This window comes from Sceloporus occidentalis, unplaced genomic scaffold, assembly GCF_023333645.1.
Source record: "Sceloporus occidentalis isolate IW3139 unplaced genomic scaffold, rSceOcc1.0.p SCAF_6, whole genome shotgun sequence".
Classification (NCBI taxonomy): Eukaryota; Metazoa; Chordata; class Lepidosauria; order Squamata; family Phrynosomatidae; genus Sceloporus; species Sceloporus occidentalis.
In genome coordinates, this window is record NW_028316986.1 from 110,397,167 (window position 1) to 110,414,600 (window position 17,434).

Sequence of the window (17,434 nt, forward strand, 5' to 3'; positions counted from 1 at the left end):
CAGCGTCAGCTGCCATGCAGGTGTGGAAGCTGCAGCACAGCTGCAGCCCATTTTAAGACTCGTAACCCTAACCCTAACCCTAACCCTAACCCTAACCCTAGAGCAACATGTACGCATGCGCTGCTAGAATTGGGGAAAGTTTGGAATTTAAAGTGAACCCCTACACACATTCCTGTGCCATTTTCACCTAACAATAAAAACCCCTAAAACTTTAAATATTTACATATGTACAAGGGAGGTGATGGGGGATGGCAGAGGGGCAGCGGTGGCAGCGGCGACAGCTGTGGCTGTGCATTGCAGATTCAGCAAGAGCGCAGGGACCAAAGGAGAGGAGGCATCCATGATGCTGGTGACATTGGCAACGTGCAAGCGGACAAGGATGCCAACACCAGCTGATCACCAGCTGGCAGGAGACCACTATTGTTCTTGGGCAGGGCGAGGGAAAAAGTTTTAAAGGGGCTTGGGCGCTTTAAATGTGCACATAAGCTTTCTGCCGCCGCTGCTGAGCGCCGCAGCTGCGCAGCTGCGCATCCGCCAGCCGGCAAAAGAAAAAAAAAGCCCCGTTTTTGGCCGCCCGTGAGGAAGCTGCCTCTCTCTTTGCAGCGTCCTCCGAGGCGGCGGTTTGGAAACTGCGGGTCAGAAACGGACCCAGGTGAGGCGTCTTCACTGCCCCCCATGTGGAAGCCCCATACACCTAAGCCACGCCCCCAGGGCAGGCGGTCTGGAGGCTCCGTATTCAGCAGAATACACCTCCAAGACGTCTTCCCCTGCCCGTCTGTATCCCGCCTATATTATACATGTGTAACTGTTTTTATATCTTTGACTTGTTTTAAATTTTTTCTCTGAGGTTTTGTATTAGGTACTGTAACTGCTAAACAGTAAAACTTGAGCTGGAATTATACTTATGGAATTCTTTCCTCTTGGGAAATTATGTCATTAAGATAAATTCATGATGGTATGAAGTGATTTAGTGCCATGTATAATTCTAATGTTATGACAGTATTTTATTTACTGGCATTACTGAAAGGTTGATCTTTGTCTAATTACTAACCTTTGGGCCTGGGGATGAGCATGCTATAATGTCCTTAACTTGAACTCTTTTTATTTTCCTCTAATGTAGGAGCACCCATTTTTAGGAGTCACATGATATCATATCCTCTTTGTTGCATACATCTAGTATGGGGGCACCAGAACTTTTTTTCCCCATTCTGCCAAGGACCTGTATTCTACATGTTCACATTGACTTCAACTTATTCTTTCTTTCTTTGAAACCTTCTAGAGACCAGTATCTAGTGGTTTAGGGACCAGCACCAGTCCAGGGACCATCAGTAGCATATAGGGCATGTGTTTTTATGTACATCTTTGACATGCTGCAGCTGTTCCTTCTTTAATTGCAATCACATCAGAAGGTTTTGTTATGAGGATGAATCCATTAACAATTCAATATGTAAACTATTAATTTGTTGTAGAGTTCAATTTTGTATTATCTTCAGGTCTAACCACCTTTTAACACTTGTGATTCTGGCACTCGTTTCCCAGTGTGACAGTAGCACAACCTAAAATGTCTTATATTGATATCAGTTGCATTTATATGGGATGGACAATAGAATATACTATTAAAATTCATTCCATATGACCACAAATGTGAACAACAAGCCTATAATTGCATTCCAGGATTCCTAGCTAGGAAGACTGATAATAAGACAGAAATGTACACTGTACACTTTCAAAGTGTGTATGTATAAATAATGGAATTCAGCATTCTAGATATTGCAAGAAGCCACTGTTCACAACAGGAATGAAAGACAGCTGATACTCTCTCAGACATGTACTTATTATTTTATACTGAAACAATAGTCTCACTAATTATCCTTGATTTCAGTGAAGTGAAAATTTCCTACTTTGATCTTTCTTTGAGTAATTGGTTTAGAAACAAAGATTCTCGACTAGCCAAATAATATATGAGCACCTTACCAATTCATTTCCAGAGATAATCCAATAGGAGAATTAATTACTCAGAATGCAGCCTGAGTATTTCTTTCACAGCTAGAAATGTTAACTTCCACAAAGTGAAGGCAGGGAAGAAATGGGCCTTTCAGAGCATTGTACTTTGTACTAAAGTTGCACATTCTCTCATGAAAAACAATAACAGTTCTCTTAATATAAAGCCTTCAGTTTGTGAGAAGCAGCATCAACAAAGAAAATTTCTTTCCTGAACCCCTTTTTAATCTGTAGTGCAACTAGCAGAGGTCAAAGAATAATGTCAAGGCCCCGTTGACTGGTATACAGAGGAACAAAAATGTCAAGCATACCAGGGACCTATTTCATGCAGTAGAAAACTGATGGAGGGGGAGGACGACAGGTTTCTCTCACTTTGCTGTGACCTTCCTTTGGCTAAAAGTAGCTTAAGTGATTTAGGTCCCATCAGGAGAAGCACAGAGGAGCTTAAGGAAGTAATCAGCAGGTTTGGAGAACATAAAGGTGGCAAGAAATCCAGGCTCTGTGTCTCCTTATGTGAAAATATGATTTAGCAGGGGAGAATTCCAGAGTATTTTAGATCAGCTGGTTCTACCTGAACTTCTAAAATTATATTGTTATACTAACTTTTCATAGAATTGTTTTATCACCCAAATTAAATGAAAGTAATCTGCTTCCTTCTTTTGCCTTTGAGATAAATTGGCAACATAAATTGGCAATTAATACTGAAAATAATAATAAAAAATCCTTCCACTTCAACATATTGATTCCCCCGCCCCGCCCCACAAGGTAACCTATTTTTTCTGGAGACTTTTCTGGCATTATACATAAACTGTCATGATAACTGAATTTTCTAAAGTAATGGTAGGAACAAAAAACTAAAAGAACTTTTTTTAAAGTTTACATTTTGCTTTGGTAACCTGACATTTTTATATGAACAACAACAAAAGTTTTCTCAGTTTAGCCACATAGATAATAAAGTGAATTTATGTCTTTCTTCCTTCTAGTCTGGCTAGTAGAGGAAATAAAAATAAAAGAATTTTTGAATAGGAGATATTAATTTCCAAAAATGGAAAAAAAATCTTTCTTTTTTTATCAAAAAGACATTTTAGCTGAAATCTCATACTCACCTACCTGAGAAATCTTATACTCACCTACCTTGGCCTTTTCAAGTTCAGTGGGACTCACTTCTAAATAGACACATGCAGGGAGCACTCATATGCTTCCTAGGAGGGCTGCTGAGGAGCTGCTCAATTCTATAGTGGGAGGTCTTCTATGGATGCCAATGCCCTGCCAGAGTGCATCTACACTGTAGAAATAATGCACTTTGACACCATTTTAACTGCTGTAGCTCCATCCTATGGAATACTAGGATTTGTAATTTTACAAGGTTTTTAGCCTTCACTGCCAAAGAGTTCTGGTGCCTCACAAAACTACAAACCCAAGGATTCTGTAGGACAGGACAATTAAAGTGATGTCAAACTATATTAGTTCTACAATGTAGATGCACACAACCCCTGGTGATGTTGCCAAAATGAAATATTTTGATGCACAGGTTTGGAAGGCCTTTGGATTACTTTAGTGAATTTGATTTTAAAAAAACACCATAATTTATGCCAATGTTTCTGTCATGTTTCAGCAGATGTTGTAATATAAAACCAATTGTTAGCCCTATGTAGAGCAGACATATTGAATTGGCTCTACTGGTGGTGACTTAACCAACCCATCAAAGCTAGATTACTTTTTAATTGTAGAGATGTGCACAGTCCTCTGATCTAAAGGCTCCTGTTCTGCCTTGGATCTAGTACAGATCCAGATCACAGTTCAGGATCTGGATCATGAATCCACCTTTGGAAATATACAACTGTAACTTAATTTCTTTACACAGCTGCATGAAACTATAATTCACGGTGGACTTGAAAATTACAGAGCTTCTATTCCACAGCTTAGAAAGCTTACTATTATTGTTATATGATTTCTCTTTAACTATTGTGGTGCTAAACGGTGGAATATTGGGATTGGCAATTTAGGGCAATTTAGGGAGCAGTGTTTAGAATTTGCAGTCAGAGAGCTCTAGTGACTTATCAAGCTACAAGTGCCAATATTTTATAGGATGCAACCAGGGCAGTTAACATAGAACCATAGCACCATAACTCTTTGTTCTCAAAAGTACAAAAGTATCTCTTGTTTTGAAAGTACAAAGAAAAAATGTTGCTGTTATTGAGAATCAGTTTTGCAAATATTATCCTGGCCTGGTGTCGTCCATATTTTTTTTAAAAGTTATTCTTCAACCAAACAATATAGACACATACATACACACATACATTTCCTTCATTAATGGCCACAATGACAACAGTATATGTCTCCCCATCAATTCTGGGGGTTATTTATTAAAAATGGAGGCATAAACTAAAGGCAATGGTAAGAGAAATAGTGATTATGTAATGCCAAATATAAACTGGTTCGTGTTGGTATGTATGTAAAATCAAACTATAAAAAGGAAAGGGGTACCCAATGAACACACATACATGGCACACAATTCAGGTGGCTGAAGAAAATTTACTACTTCAAACAAAAATTAGGGGAAAATGAAATGCAAATGCACAGAGAGATGCCTAAGAGAAAAAAGGAATGTGTCATCCTCACAATTCACACAATGGTAGAACTGTGTTAAGTAGTCAGTCTATCAGCCCCTTGTCTAGTCCTGAGCAAAACAACTCTGCAAATGCAGGAGACTAGAAAATGTACAATATGAATGAGTGACATCACATACAACCCTTTCTTGCTGCAACACTGCATTTGGAACTGTCTTGGAAATGTCATGCCATGGATTGGAAGCTAGAGCTTTTGCTCAAGTCCATTCCAACTCTTCCCTAATGCATCTCATAAACCAATCTGAATGAAATGAGGAAGGGGAAAACTTTGATATGATTTTTTTCTCAGGCTGCAGAATGTCCATTAATCCAAAGTGTTCCAGAAACCTCTGGATTGCTTAAGAGGTACATGATATTATCTGATAGCAAATTAGCAATTTGCAAGTCTGACCCAGAAACAGTTTAAATCAGTCTAAACTTTAGACTCTAAACCAAGTCAATTTGCGTTAGGATTTGAGATTCAGCTGAACCATGTATGTAGCCCTAGTTTATACATTAGACAGACCAGGAGCCATTTCCCAATACACAACTGTAGTGCTATTATTTCACTTTAACTATCATGGTGCTGGACTGTGGAATTTTGGGACTGGCAGTTTAAGGAGCAGCATTTAGAATTTGCAACCAGAAAGCTCTAGTGCCTCATCAAGCTACAAGTGCCAAGATTCTACAGGATGCAACCAGGGTAGTTAACATGGAATCATAGCACCATATCTCTGATGGAAAAATCTCCTGGACAGACAGGCTAGGACAGTATCATCACGGAAGGAGAATTTTTTTTAAAATACAGATGATTTCATACTCAGTGTGCCATTCTATACATTTTTACTCACTGATAATTCTCTTTGAGTTCAGTGTGCCAGTTACTGCAAATCAAGTGAGTATGGGACTGCTGCCTTCAAGCACTTACTTAACACAATTAATGGAAAATACATCAATTGTCTTTGGAAAGTATGCAGACTGGACACATTTGGCACTAAAACTGCAATGCTAATTTAATATATTTTGCTGAGTATTTTCTCTGATCTTGGAAGCTAAGCAAGGTCAGCCCTAGTTAGTACTTGGATTGGAAACTGTCAACAAATACCAGGTGCTTTAGGCTCTATTTTAGGAGGAAGGAACTAGCAAAGCAACCTCTGAGTATTCCTTGGCCAAGAAAATTCTATGAAATTAATGGGATTGCCATAGGTCCACAGCCAAATTGAAGGCACACACATGCACACACACTATTGTCTGCTATGTTACACTGCAGAATACAACTACAGTGTGTAAATTCACTGGACGCAATGTGACAGGGAGCAAAAAAAAAGCCCTCTTACTATTGAAATTTCATTAACATGTTCTCTTTTATAAATGCTAGCTGATTTATTCAAGATACAGCAACTATATCATAAGTTCAAACACATTCTAAACATAGAATATAGCATCTATTACATAATTTACCTACTGGATATCGTATTTCTTTCTAATGTGTAGCAGACTACAAGATCTGATTTCTTACCCATTTATGAGTAAATCTTATCTTAAATGTTTACTAAAAGGACAAAACTGACAGTGAAATGTAGCATAATGAAAAAGATAAAAAGTAGTTATAACTAAACATATCTTACCACATATGAAGATACACATGTCTAAATCCAGATCCTAGTACCATCTAGAACTGATACATTAATCAACGGAATTTACTTATAATTTATGAAGGTGCTGTACAGACCAGCTACAAAGGCCAGCATGGGGCAGAATTTTTTGAGCCGCAGAAAGGCCAGAGCAGAGCATGGCGTGTGGTTGCTGTGGCCCCAATCTGGTGCTAAAAGAGGCAGCTACAGCTCCCCCTAAATTCCTATCAATTCTGGATTTAAGCCATCAAGTCCACTACAAAATGTCTCACATGTACATATAAAGTGCTATTGTGTGAGGGGGAAAATTGTTACAGAATTTGTTAACAAAGATGTAGTAGTTTGTGATTAGAACAATGCAAAACCATCTTGAAAATAAAGAAAAATGAGGAGTTTAGAAGGGGGTGATTTATTTCCATCACACATGATACCTTAGATGAATCTGTTAACATAACTGACCTTAATTCCACATTTTATTCTCAACACATTATATTGAACACTGCATAAGCATGAAACCTTTTAGCAGTCCACTACTACACTTTAAAGTTAAACCTTCTATCCAGTCAAAATTTCAAGAAGAAACCTTGGCAAAACATTTTACATTCTCAGTATCCAGTTCATTGTATTGTGTGAGTTACTGTAATTCTATCCAACAAAAATTGGTATTAATTGGTTATCATATAAGCAGAGACTGAAATTTAACTAAGCTCTGTCTCTTTGTGAAGAAGACAAGTTCCCTGTAAGTCATTTAAATCCAACTCTTCTTATCTAAAGAAAAGTTATCTACATTCTTGCCAGTACTTGTTTAGAATATCAATACAATGCTTTCAGCATCTGACAGCATGTGAAAAGACTTCAAATACAAAACATTCAACCATGACCCTTTAAAATATGGTTCCCCTCCATGCACAGTGTCTTGCCATACCAGTCAGTGAACAAGAACAAGTGAATATTTCTGTGTAAAGAAGGGAGGGATGGAACACAAAGTGCATGAATGCTCAGGCAAAAAAAAAAAAAAAACCCACTTCCTTATAAGAAAACACATTTTCAGTGAGCTGTATATGAGTTAATCCTTATAACATCAAATAAATTGAGCTATTTTGGAATCAAATTCAAAAACTGTTTCAGCATGGAAGGAAATACCCTGTACTGGGAAAGTGAAAATGGAGTTTTTCCTCCTTCAGTTAGTGTCTGGGATATGTGTGTACAATATAAATTGCACCATCATATCTCTTTCTTCTATGCAATTCTGTGCCTATGTGCACATGCATATTCACATATACATGCACATATATTTATATACCCAGTCAACTCAGAAACATGTTTCTATAAATTCAAAAATTCAATGAAAGCTACAGTAGCATTTAAGAAACATTCACTATAAAAAGCTTTGGTTCTTTATATAGATCTAGATCTTCTTTTTGACTGCAGAACAAATGCATTTTTCCAGTTCCTTTCTGCCCCTGCAATATCCGCATGTCCCATTCCACGAAACAAAAATCTGCTTTGAAAGGTCATGAGATTCCCCCAGAACAATGATGGAATGGCAGAGGGGGGAGGGAATTGGCAAAAGCAGTGTCTCCCATTTCTTTCTATCTGAAATATCCTGATTTTTTTTCTTTTGTAGTGAATAGTTCCACTGGTGAGAGCAAGCTCTGGATCACACCCAGTATGCTGGATTCAAAGGAACTTCATCCAACAGTGGACAGTGCCAAGCCTTTCTCTATCAGAGGAAGAACCTCTGACCCAGTGACTTCTGAAAAGGGCTTTCTCATGGTCCCACCACCACCATAGGCTTGTTCAGTGAGGAAAAAGGAGAGAATCTTTTCAATGGTTGCTCCCACCCTCTGGAACCCCCTTCCAGGGAGACTGGTCCCTTCCATGCATTCCTGTCACTGGCAAAGAATTTTGTTTTGCTTAAGCAGGTTTTCAATGTGCAATTCCTCATAGGGAGGCTTTTTTCCAGGATGCATGCTTTACGTAACTCTTAAAACTTTGCTTTTAAAATAGGTTTATACTATTTTCATGTGAGGATTTTAATTGTTTTTAATTTTTTATTGTCAGGTTTTACCTTATTGTTTTAGTGAGCCCCCTTGGATCCCACTCTGAGAGAGAAGTGACATATAAATAATACCAATCAATCAATAAAATAAGCATAAGCATTTTTAACCACTAATTTTAAGATTATGCACTGATTTCATATATTATTCTGACTCGATGGCCCCTACTGTGAAAGACTGCCCTCAGAATTTAATTCGCTACAAATTCAAAAACAAGCTATAAACTCACATTGTCAACCGTCCACAACTGGAAGGTATCAATTACACTTGAAGATCCTAGGTACAAATTAATGAAGAGATTATGCAAATGTGGGAAATTTCAGGCCGTCAAGATTAAATGTGTTTTTCATATTCTCTCTCACAAGTGCAGGGAGATCCTGTGCTCACATAAAACCAGGAGCTGCTGGTTCATATTTATTTTCTCTCCACAGTAAGAGGTACTGGGCACAAGGGGAAAGAGTGTGTACACACATTCTCATTTTAACTCAAGAAGTCTTCAGTGTCTATTTAGGTCTTCAGTTAACCTAATAATCTCACATGTGATCTTGTTCCCTCTTTTCCTACACTGAATTTTCAACCTTCTTTCAGCTATGAATGCTTGTTTTCTTCTTCATCATTTTACCTGCAAGCTTTTGTAACTTCATCAATGCCCCCACAATTATAGATTTAGGACAACTGGAATGGTACATGGTATTGCATGTGAACTGGGATGACCTCTGTGACACTCTAACAGTGTTATGTTTATCATCCATTTTCTCTGTATGCAATCTTTTTTCTTTCCATCTTGAAATAAGTTTGTTGTTTTGTGCCTTCATGTTGATTCCAATTTATGGCAACCCTAAGACAAACCTGTCATGGAGTTGGCAAGTTTCATCTGAGCAAGTTTCATCTGAGGGGGTTTACAATTGCCGTTCTCTGAGGCTGAGTGAACCCTGGCCTCAAACCACTGGAATCTGACAGTATTTCTAACAGGTTTTGACATGATCTCACAATCTTTTCTCTCTGTAATTGCAACAAATTTGAAGACTTAGTATATTTTTGCTCCTAACTTAACTCTTGTTTGCCATTTGGCTGTACACATATGCTTTGTGAAACTATTCCATGTATCTATAGGATTTTACCATTCTGAGACCTAAATGCAACACAATCTAACTTTGATCTTCTATGGGACTGTGCACACAACCCAGATTGGAGCCACAGCAATCTGGCCTTTCCAGGGCACACAGCTTTACAGCACTCCTTTGGTGCTGCGTTGTGCAGACACAGTGCCAGGGGATCGCCGTGCCACTGCGCGCCATGCACTATGTCCCAACTCTGCCCCCCAGCTGGCCTTTCAGGCTGGTCAGTACAGGGCCTATGCCTCACAAAAACAGCTCCAGAGGGTCTCACAGCAATCTGGAGCAGGATGTGAAGAGACCTAATGAACTTCAATGGGGAAGAATAACTGCCCCTTCTAGTTTCTGCAAATGGAAGCACTTCTACCAGTAGAACATCTCCCCTGAATCCTGGCCTAAATCATTTAAAACTTGTGCTACCCCATTTTTCACCATGGGTCAGGTAATTTATAAGTAAATTATCTAGAACAACTGCTAACAGACTTCATAGGACACTTCATTCTCACTTATCTTCATTGGGTGAGTACTGTCTGCCCATGGCCTACTAACTTGTAACTGGTGATTAATCCACAAGAAGGCTTTTCCTCTCAATCACATGACTGCAGAGTTTATTTAGAAGCTCGTTGACAGACTTAGTGAAAAGCTTTCTGGAAATCCAATTACACCATGTCTATAAGACATCTGTATCTACATGCTTGTCAGCACCCCCAAGGAACTGAAAAAAGTCATGGCCATATTTTGCATCAGGTGATTCTGCTTCTCAATAAATTAAGCATTTCATAAAATGGAGGAAGCAGTGTCAAGGAAATAATGCTGAACTCTGACATCAATTGTAATCGAAGAGATGTGAATTATTGGTAGATCTCGCTATGAAGAGAGAGATGAATAGAACAGGAAAGGTTGTCAGAGCATATGCCAAGAGGGAAAAAAGCAGGCTTCTAATGTAGATATATTTAAAGATAATCTTAGGAAGCAGAAATGTGGAGACGGCAACTCTGATACTCAGATAAACAGCAGGAGGGGAATTTCTCTCCATGTGTCTATCAACAACTTGCAACAGTTTACAATAAAAAATAACTTGATGTTATTTATGTTTATAATCAGGGTTCTCAAGCTGTGATCAAAATCATCCTCCCCAAATCAAGTCTCCTTAGATAGAATCATATTTTTATCCTGGTACAATGTCCTCACAGCCATTGGCAGAGAGAAAGGATATACAAGGAATGCAAAAGGAAAAGGATGGATCATGAATACAAATAGAGTTCAAAATGTTTAGGGAAATGTCTTTTAAAATCAAGCTGTAATGAGGAAGCAGCAAGATGGCTGCTCCATTCTGAAATAGTCAATATCCAATCTTAGGATCATAGTGTTGGAAGGGACCACACGGGCAATATGTAGGAATACACAACTAATACACAAAGCCATATTGTGAGTTACCATATGGGCTCTATTCCTGCACTGATTGGACAATATTAGTCTGATGATATGGTTACAGACTGAATTTTCATAGTCAACTGCAGAACCATGATCATTGGTCCAATGCTACCACCTTAAACTGCATGATTATATACAAAAAAGAGCCTCTGTTTCCACTCTAAAGATCTAATGTGTACACATGTATTAAAGTCAATTGGATAGTTGTAGTTCACACAGTAACACCATGTATTTGATGCATATGGACTACACTGTCTGTTTCTGGATTCATTAAATGCATGTGCATACAGTGACCATGGAAATTACAAGGAAGGAAATCATACCTACTCTGTAAGCTGTTTCAGCATTTCCTTCTTGCAGCAGTTTGCTAAATTCAGATATTTATTTAAAATATTTTAAATTTTGATTGTCTGTCTCAACCAATCTCTGCCCTGAACCAAGTTTAAAATGTCCTTTCAATGAACAGGGGTAGCACTGAAGGGAGAGATTTTGTTTTTAAAGTACAGGTTTATAAATTTGGCTATGAAGTTCTAGTATCTTGAAATCTAGTAAAGAATGGTTTCATAACCAAATGCTTTTGCATGGTTGAGTGGCAGTTTTTTAAAATGGGCTTCATGGAGAGGAAGGCTGTGCTTGCTGGTGATACTTGTTTCTCCCTAGTCAAATGCAACAACTTCTGTGATTTAGAACAAAGTGAGCAAGTTTGGCCAATTTTCTCCCTTGAGAGGACCCAGAGGCCACACAGACTGCCAAAATTACAAAATTACAAAAAACAAACTGTGAACAAAAATTGTAACAGCTGGAAGTCCACTTCTGGTTCTGAAATCTGGCATTTTTAATATAGAATAATGCTGGTGTGGGTGGCTGCAACCTATGTAAAAGCTTAATTGACACACTGGAGGCTTTCCCAAAGGGCAATTCACCATTTTTGGGACAAGAAAAGAGCAGTCTTGGAGGAGGTGAAGACTACAAAAACTGCCTTAGATGGCCATATACTAAACCTAAGGCTATCCTTTTGCTTACCCCATTTTAGTACACAGCACGACCAGGAATGTAAATCACTGATGAGCCTATAAATGTAGAGGATGCTCCCTTCTTCAGAGTTTCCCCCAACCAAGGGATGGCAGGTAGGGCAAAGCCAGTAGAAGATATGAAAGCTCTAGGCTAGTGGGTACATTTTTCCTCTCCTGCTCCATACAGTATTAATCACATGAAAGGACTTGTGAAGATCACATTTTTTGTATCTGTATTCTTGTCTGCCTAATCAGAATCATTAAAAAAGCCCTGGTAGCACAGTGGTTAAAAGCCTGCACTGCAGCCACTCACTCACAAACCATAAGGTTTGAGTTCAGTACCAGTCAGGGGCTCAGTCTTAACTCAGGCTTGCATCCTTTCAAGGTTAATAAAATGCGTACCCAGCTTGTGGAGGGCAATTAGCTTACACATTGTAAATCACTTAGGGAATGCTTAAGTGGTATAGAAATGTACTTGCTATTTCTATTAATAACATGATAACATTTTTAAATAATGTGCGTTTCAGAAAAGAAGGGCAGCTCCTGATAACCCTCTAAAATGCTTCAGTTTACTGTTAACCATGTATTTTTTTAAAAAAAGAATACAAAACAAAAACAATAACTAACTATCCCAATCCAGCCTACTAAAGGTTAGAGATATAACCAGAACAGTGAATGTTGTGTAAATGCTAGTACAGGGAACTTCAATTAAGTATGACAGCCCCTTGAAAGACTGACATTACCTCTACACTCTTCAAATTAGTGAATAAAAAGAGGGGAGGAAAAACAAGGAAGAATTTGTGACTTTTGACAATTATTCTTGTGGGGGTGGGGGTGGGGAGATGTAACAATTGCCAAAAAAATCACAAAAGGTTTGACATGTTACCTGGCTATGACAAAGAGCACACAACTGACACCCAAGTAAGCCAGCAGAATATACATCCAGATATCAGGGGAGAGAGGATTCAGGAAGGAGAAGACGCCCGGGTTTGTACCATTGGGTTTTCGGTACAAAATACTTATTCCAAGAGTCATAAATGGCTTGGAAAAGTCGATGACGGTCTCTCGAACATATGTAATAGCCAGTGGTGCAACTGCAAGATCAGCTTTCTGTTTGCAAAGAGAGAAAGGGGAGAGAGGGAGAGAGAAAGGCAGAGAAATTGGCCATAAGTCAAAAGCAGCAGGCAGGAGCAGGCAATCAAATTAAGCAAAACACAGACTTTACACTTGGAGAGCCCTGTCTTGGTACCAATTAAGCTGAAATTTAAAGCTCTGCTGCTTGCTTCTCCTCCTCCAGTAGAGAAGCTGATATACTGCTGCAGTTCCCCGAAGACCAAGAGTTTTGAACACTGTGATGTTTACTCATAATGGATGCAAAAGTAAATGATCATTTGTAAAATTCTTTTTAATATCTCACTTATAAATGCATACTTGGTTTAAAGACTGAAGTGTTTTTTTCTTTTCTCTTCCTGTTGAAAAAAGTCTCAAAGGCAAAAGATAACAGCTTTTAAGTGTCAAAGCTTATTCCCCATTTTATTAAGCCTGTCCTGATTGACACAATTAGAAAATTAGGCTCACATTTGAACACTTGAGTTGCAATCAATACAGTGATCCATAAAGTGAGTGGTGGCTGTTGCTTCTGTGTCACTGGGGCAGTAAATTTGCTCTTTCCATGTCATTTCATGTTAGTGGGAGGATAGGAAAATAGCTAGCTACAGTGTTGAACCACATATCCAAAATAGTTCTTTTAAATTTCAGACAAAATCACCTACTGATATGGAAGCCACAAGCTGATACTGAAATGAATTAGAAGATTCATGAAGCATCTTCCTTTTTCACAGTAGCAGCAGCAACATTCCCATGAAATCCCAAGACATTTAACCCACAAAAATAGCTATTATACAGGTTTACATATAGTTCTCCAAGACTAGTTGTTATTTATATATTACTTGTTTGTTTTGTATTGTTGTTATAAAAGAAATAAAAGCACTTAATTATTAAAAAAAAGTAGTTTGGAAAGCTAAATGAAAAATAATTGCTATTTTCTTTATTCCTTTGGCAGATTACACATGCCTTCACATTCCTAGAATGGGTCTCTGGGTCACAACGTTGAAGACTGATATTTCAGTTCAATTTTCATAAGCAGTTTAGACTCTCTCTCTCCCTCCCTCCCTCCCTCCCTCTCTGTATGTGTGTAGAAATACGACATAGATTAAATCTGTATATTGGAGATAACTGTTCTTCCAACCTTTCCCAAAACTTCTTGGTATTTTGAAGACAAAGATGGTTTTCATGACATAAACTTTACTTGAGTGTTTACTATCAGCTTTGGCTATTATGTCACCTGTGTTGTTTCCTGGACTTAAAGATAGTAGTGTATACAATAGAATTAGTACATAGAGAGATTTTGTAACACCTTTGAGATTTTTCAGTTAGTCTTAAAGGTGCTACAAGATTTTTCTACATATAAAACAATAGAAGAGTATAAACTGCAGAGTTCTATGGAAGGGTGCCACAGAAGAGAAAGCCCTCTCCCATGTACTCACACAGGGTATTACTGAGTAGGAAACAGAAGAGGGCTTCTTTGGTGTCACCTAGTGCAAGGCGGGGACTGCCTTGATCTCCCCCTGCCCAGACCACTGCTGAGGCAGCCCTCACAAAGGTCTTCAGGGTCCAACACAGCTACCCTGAATCTACCACCTTCCCCCGCCAGCAGTTGCCACTATGTAGGGGGGGTTGTGGCCTCTGCAGGGGCCATTTAGGGCCCTGTGAGGCCACTTGGTAAGTGAGAAAGTGCCTTTTCTTGCTTTCCCAGTAGCTGTGCCAGTCTGTCCTGGTGTACCACCCCACTGGGGCATCACACCCTGTGGTCCGGTCCTCCCCACACACCCCTAGTGAAACCACTGGGCAGATCTCAATTCTAAATTCCACAGTCATATACGGGGAGACTAATTTATTCAAATATTGAAGTCCCAAACAATTTAGGGGTTTAAATGTTCCTTGACTTCACACCAGAAATGTAATGGCAGCCATTGTAATTCCTTTAGAACCATTGTTATCTGATTTCTGTAAGCTTTCTAGCTGCCACATTTTGCACAAGCTATAGCTTCCAAGTTGTCTTCAGGGGTAGCTCCACTTAGAATGCATTGTAGTAATCTAATCAGTAGTTTACCAGTGTATAACAACTGTGGTAGAATTAGCTGAACTGGGAAGTTAGCAGCGCATCAAGTAGTAGTTTAAGTAGTCTGGTAATCTTTAAGAGTACAGTTTTTGTACTGGTCATCTTAACAGTTTTCACAACCATTGGGTTTTCCCCTGTGCATACTGGTCAGAACAAAATTTAACGATTTTGATCCCTGCTGTGAGATATTCCTCAGAAATTATGGGGATTTTACGAGCATTATTTGCTGATTGGGATTTATTCTTCAGAAAATTCACATGTAGGGGGTTTCAAGCAGAAAATACAAATCTCTGTGCAGAAATGTTGCTTTTGGTGCAGATTTCTCTGCCAAAAAGTCCCATATTTTCTGCACAGGAAATCTGGTTTCTGCACAGAAAATGTTTTCTACACAAAATACTTCATAAATATTTATTACGCAGAATAAATTCTAAATTTAGAGAAATCTTAGGGCTTTTGAATAAGGAAATCTTGTAATATGCATAGGTATTTAATTTATTGGGCTAACATTTTTGCTTTCTTTCAGAAACCTACAGAGAAACCACTGATAGGACTTCTGTATATTCTGTTCTATTTTACCTATTTTAAAGCTTGCAGCACAAATAGACAAATGTATTTCTATGCCTGGATCATATTTTTAAATACAATTTAATAAAACACTTACCTGTGTTGTAGGTAATGTATAAATATTAAAAGTATGCGTATGAGGGGGAAAATGAATGAAATTCAAAGGAATAAATTCCAGAATTTGTCTGGATTTGTCTGGATTTAGACAAGGATCCTTGGGCAGGTCACAATAGAGTAAGCTGGTAAAATGCTTGCCATTGTGACAGACACAATACAGCTATAGAAGATAGGTATTTTATAACTCCTCTGGGGTACAGTGCATTTGCGCAAGCTATATTCTGTACTGACCATTAAAAAAAAGTGTTACTAAGAAAAGGACAAGAACTTATAACTGGCAGTGACAATCACTGTTTCCCACAATCTGCTAATAAATAAATAAATAAAAATAAATAAATAAATAAATAAATAAATAATCAATCAATCTTAGGATTTGTTTTTGAAAAAAGAAACAACTAAGCACTTTAGGCAAGTGACGCTTCCAGTCACATGTCATGATATTCTAGAGTGTCCCAAGCTGCTTGGAGAAGAGAGCTGAATACAGGAAGAATGTGCCTAATTCCCTGAATGTGTCTTATTCCCTGAATTTCAAATGTGCCTTCTTGGGACACCTGAATACCAAATGTGTCATATTCCCTGAAGGTGTCTTATTCCCTGAATTTCAAATGTGCCTTATTCCCTGAGTTTGTTTTATTCCCTGACTACCCAATATACTATATATGAGTTTTTGACTGGTATACAGCAATATGAGTTTTCATTTCAAGATTTCAAAATGCTTCTGAAATTTAGTTTAAGAAAATAGTTTTGTCAAGTCAAAAGTGAGAGTGGCATAGCTCTCCATAGGATGTATTTCTCTGCAGCCCTAGCTAGCATAGCCAATGGTGAAGGGAGATGGGAATGGCAGTCCAAAAGCATCTGGAGTACCGTGCATACTACAACTCTGTGCTCAAAGACACGTTAGAAAGAGACACATTTATTCTTTTCCATAGGTCAGTTAAAAAAATAAATTACCAAGAATTTGTGAAATGTGTGTCTGAGAAGGACATGCAGTAGATGGTGTATTATCTATTTGTTCAAGCTGACTTGAATTATTCAAGCAAGCAGTACAGATTTGTTATCTTTGGCTTGCAACATCTTTAGCATGAATTGCTTTGTTCAACAGCTTATGCTATAAATCTACTATAGCTTAACTGAACATCAGTGCATGAAATAAAAGCGGGGGGGGGAGTGAATGTTGTGCATTTCAGCAAAATACATTCTAAGTAGTTTTCTTTCCCATTTTGCTATGCCATTTTCTGTACAGAAATAAATTGCAGCCTTGCAGTTTCTATATCTGCTTTGCATAAAGACGAAAGCAGACAAATGGGTTTCCACCAACTGAATGAGATTATCTAGATTTTGCTGCCAGAACAGTGCCACAAGAGGACAGCTTCACATATGAAATATATGAAGAAATGTAAACCAATCATTTAGGTGTGACTTTAGATGCAACAGGGACAGAAAGAAGCTCATTTGTTTCCCGATATGAATTTGACCTCACGTTATGCTAAGTTCTGAAGAGTAATATAAAAATGTCAAATGATGGCCATCTTAACTTACTGAGAAATGCTGAGTGTATGAGGACATATCCATTTTGATTCTCCATTGAACTGAAAATATTTCAACAAAAGTCCCTTCCAAACAAGTACATGTAATATTAACTAGAATGACAGGCTTTATATCTTCAATCAGCAAAGGCAAGAATATCTTCATTCACGTGTGTCAGC

At 38.2% G+C, this 17,434-nt stretch overlaps 1 protein-coding gene across 2 annotated transcripts in view; it reads right to left on the reverse strand.

Moving 5' to 3' along the window:
• Positions 1-17,434, reverse strand: part of GRIK2 (glutamate ionotropic receptor kainate type subunit 2) — a 655,273-nt gene that overhangs the window by 214,107 nt on the left and 423,732 nt on the right. For both annotated transcript variants that reach the window (XM_089530680.1, XM_089530679.1), the window contains exon 11: positions 12,753-12,976. In XM_089530680.1, coding sequence (XP_089386806.1) covers positions 12,753-12,976 — 224 coding nt within the window. The remainder of the gene's footprint in view (positions 1-12,752; positions 12,977-17,434) is intronic.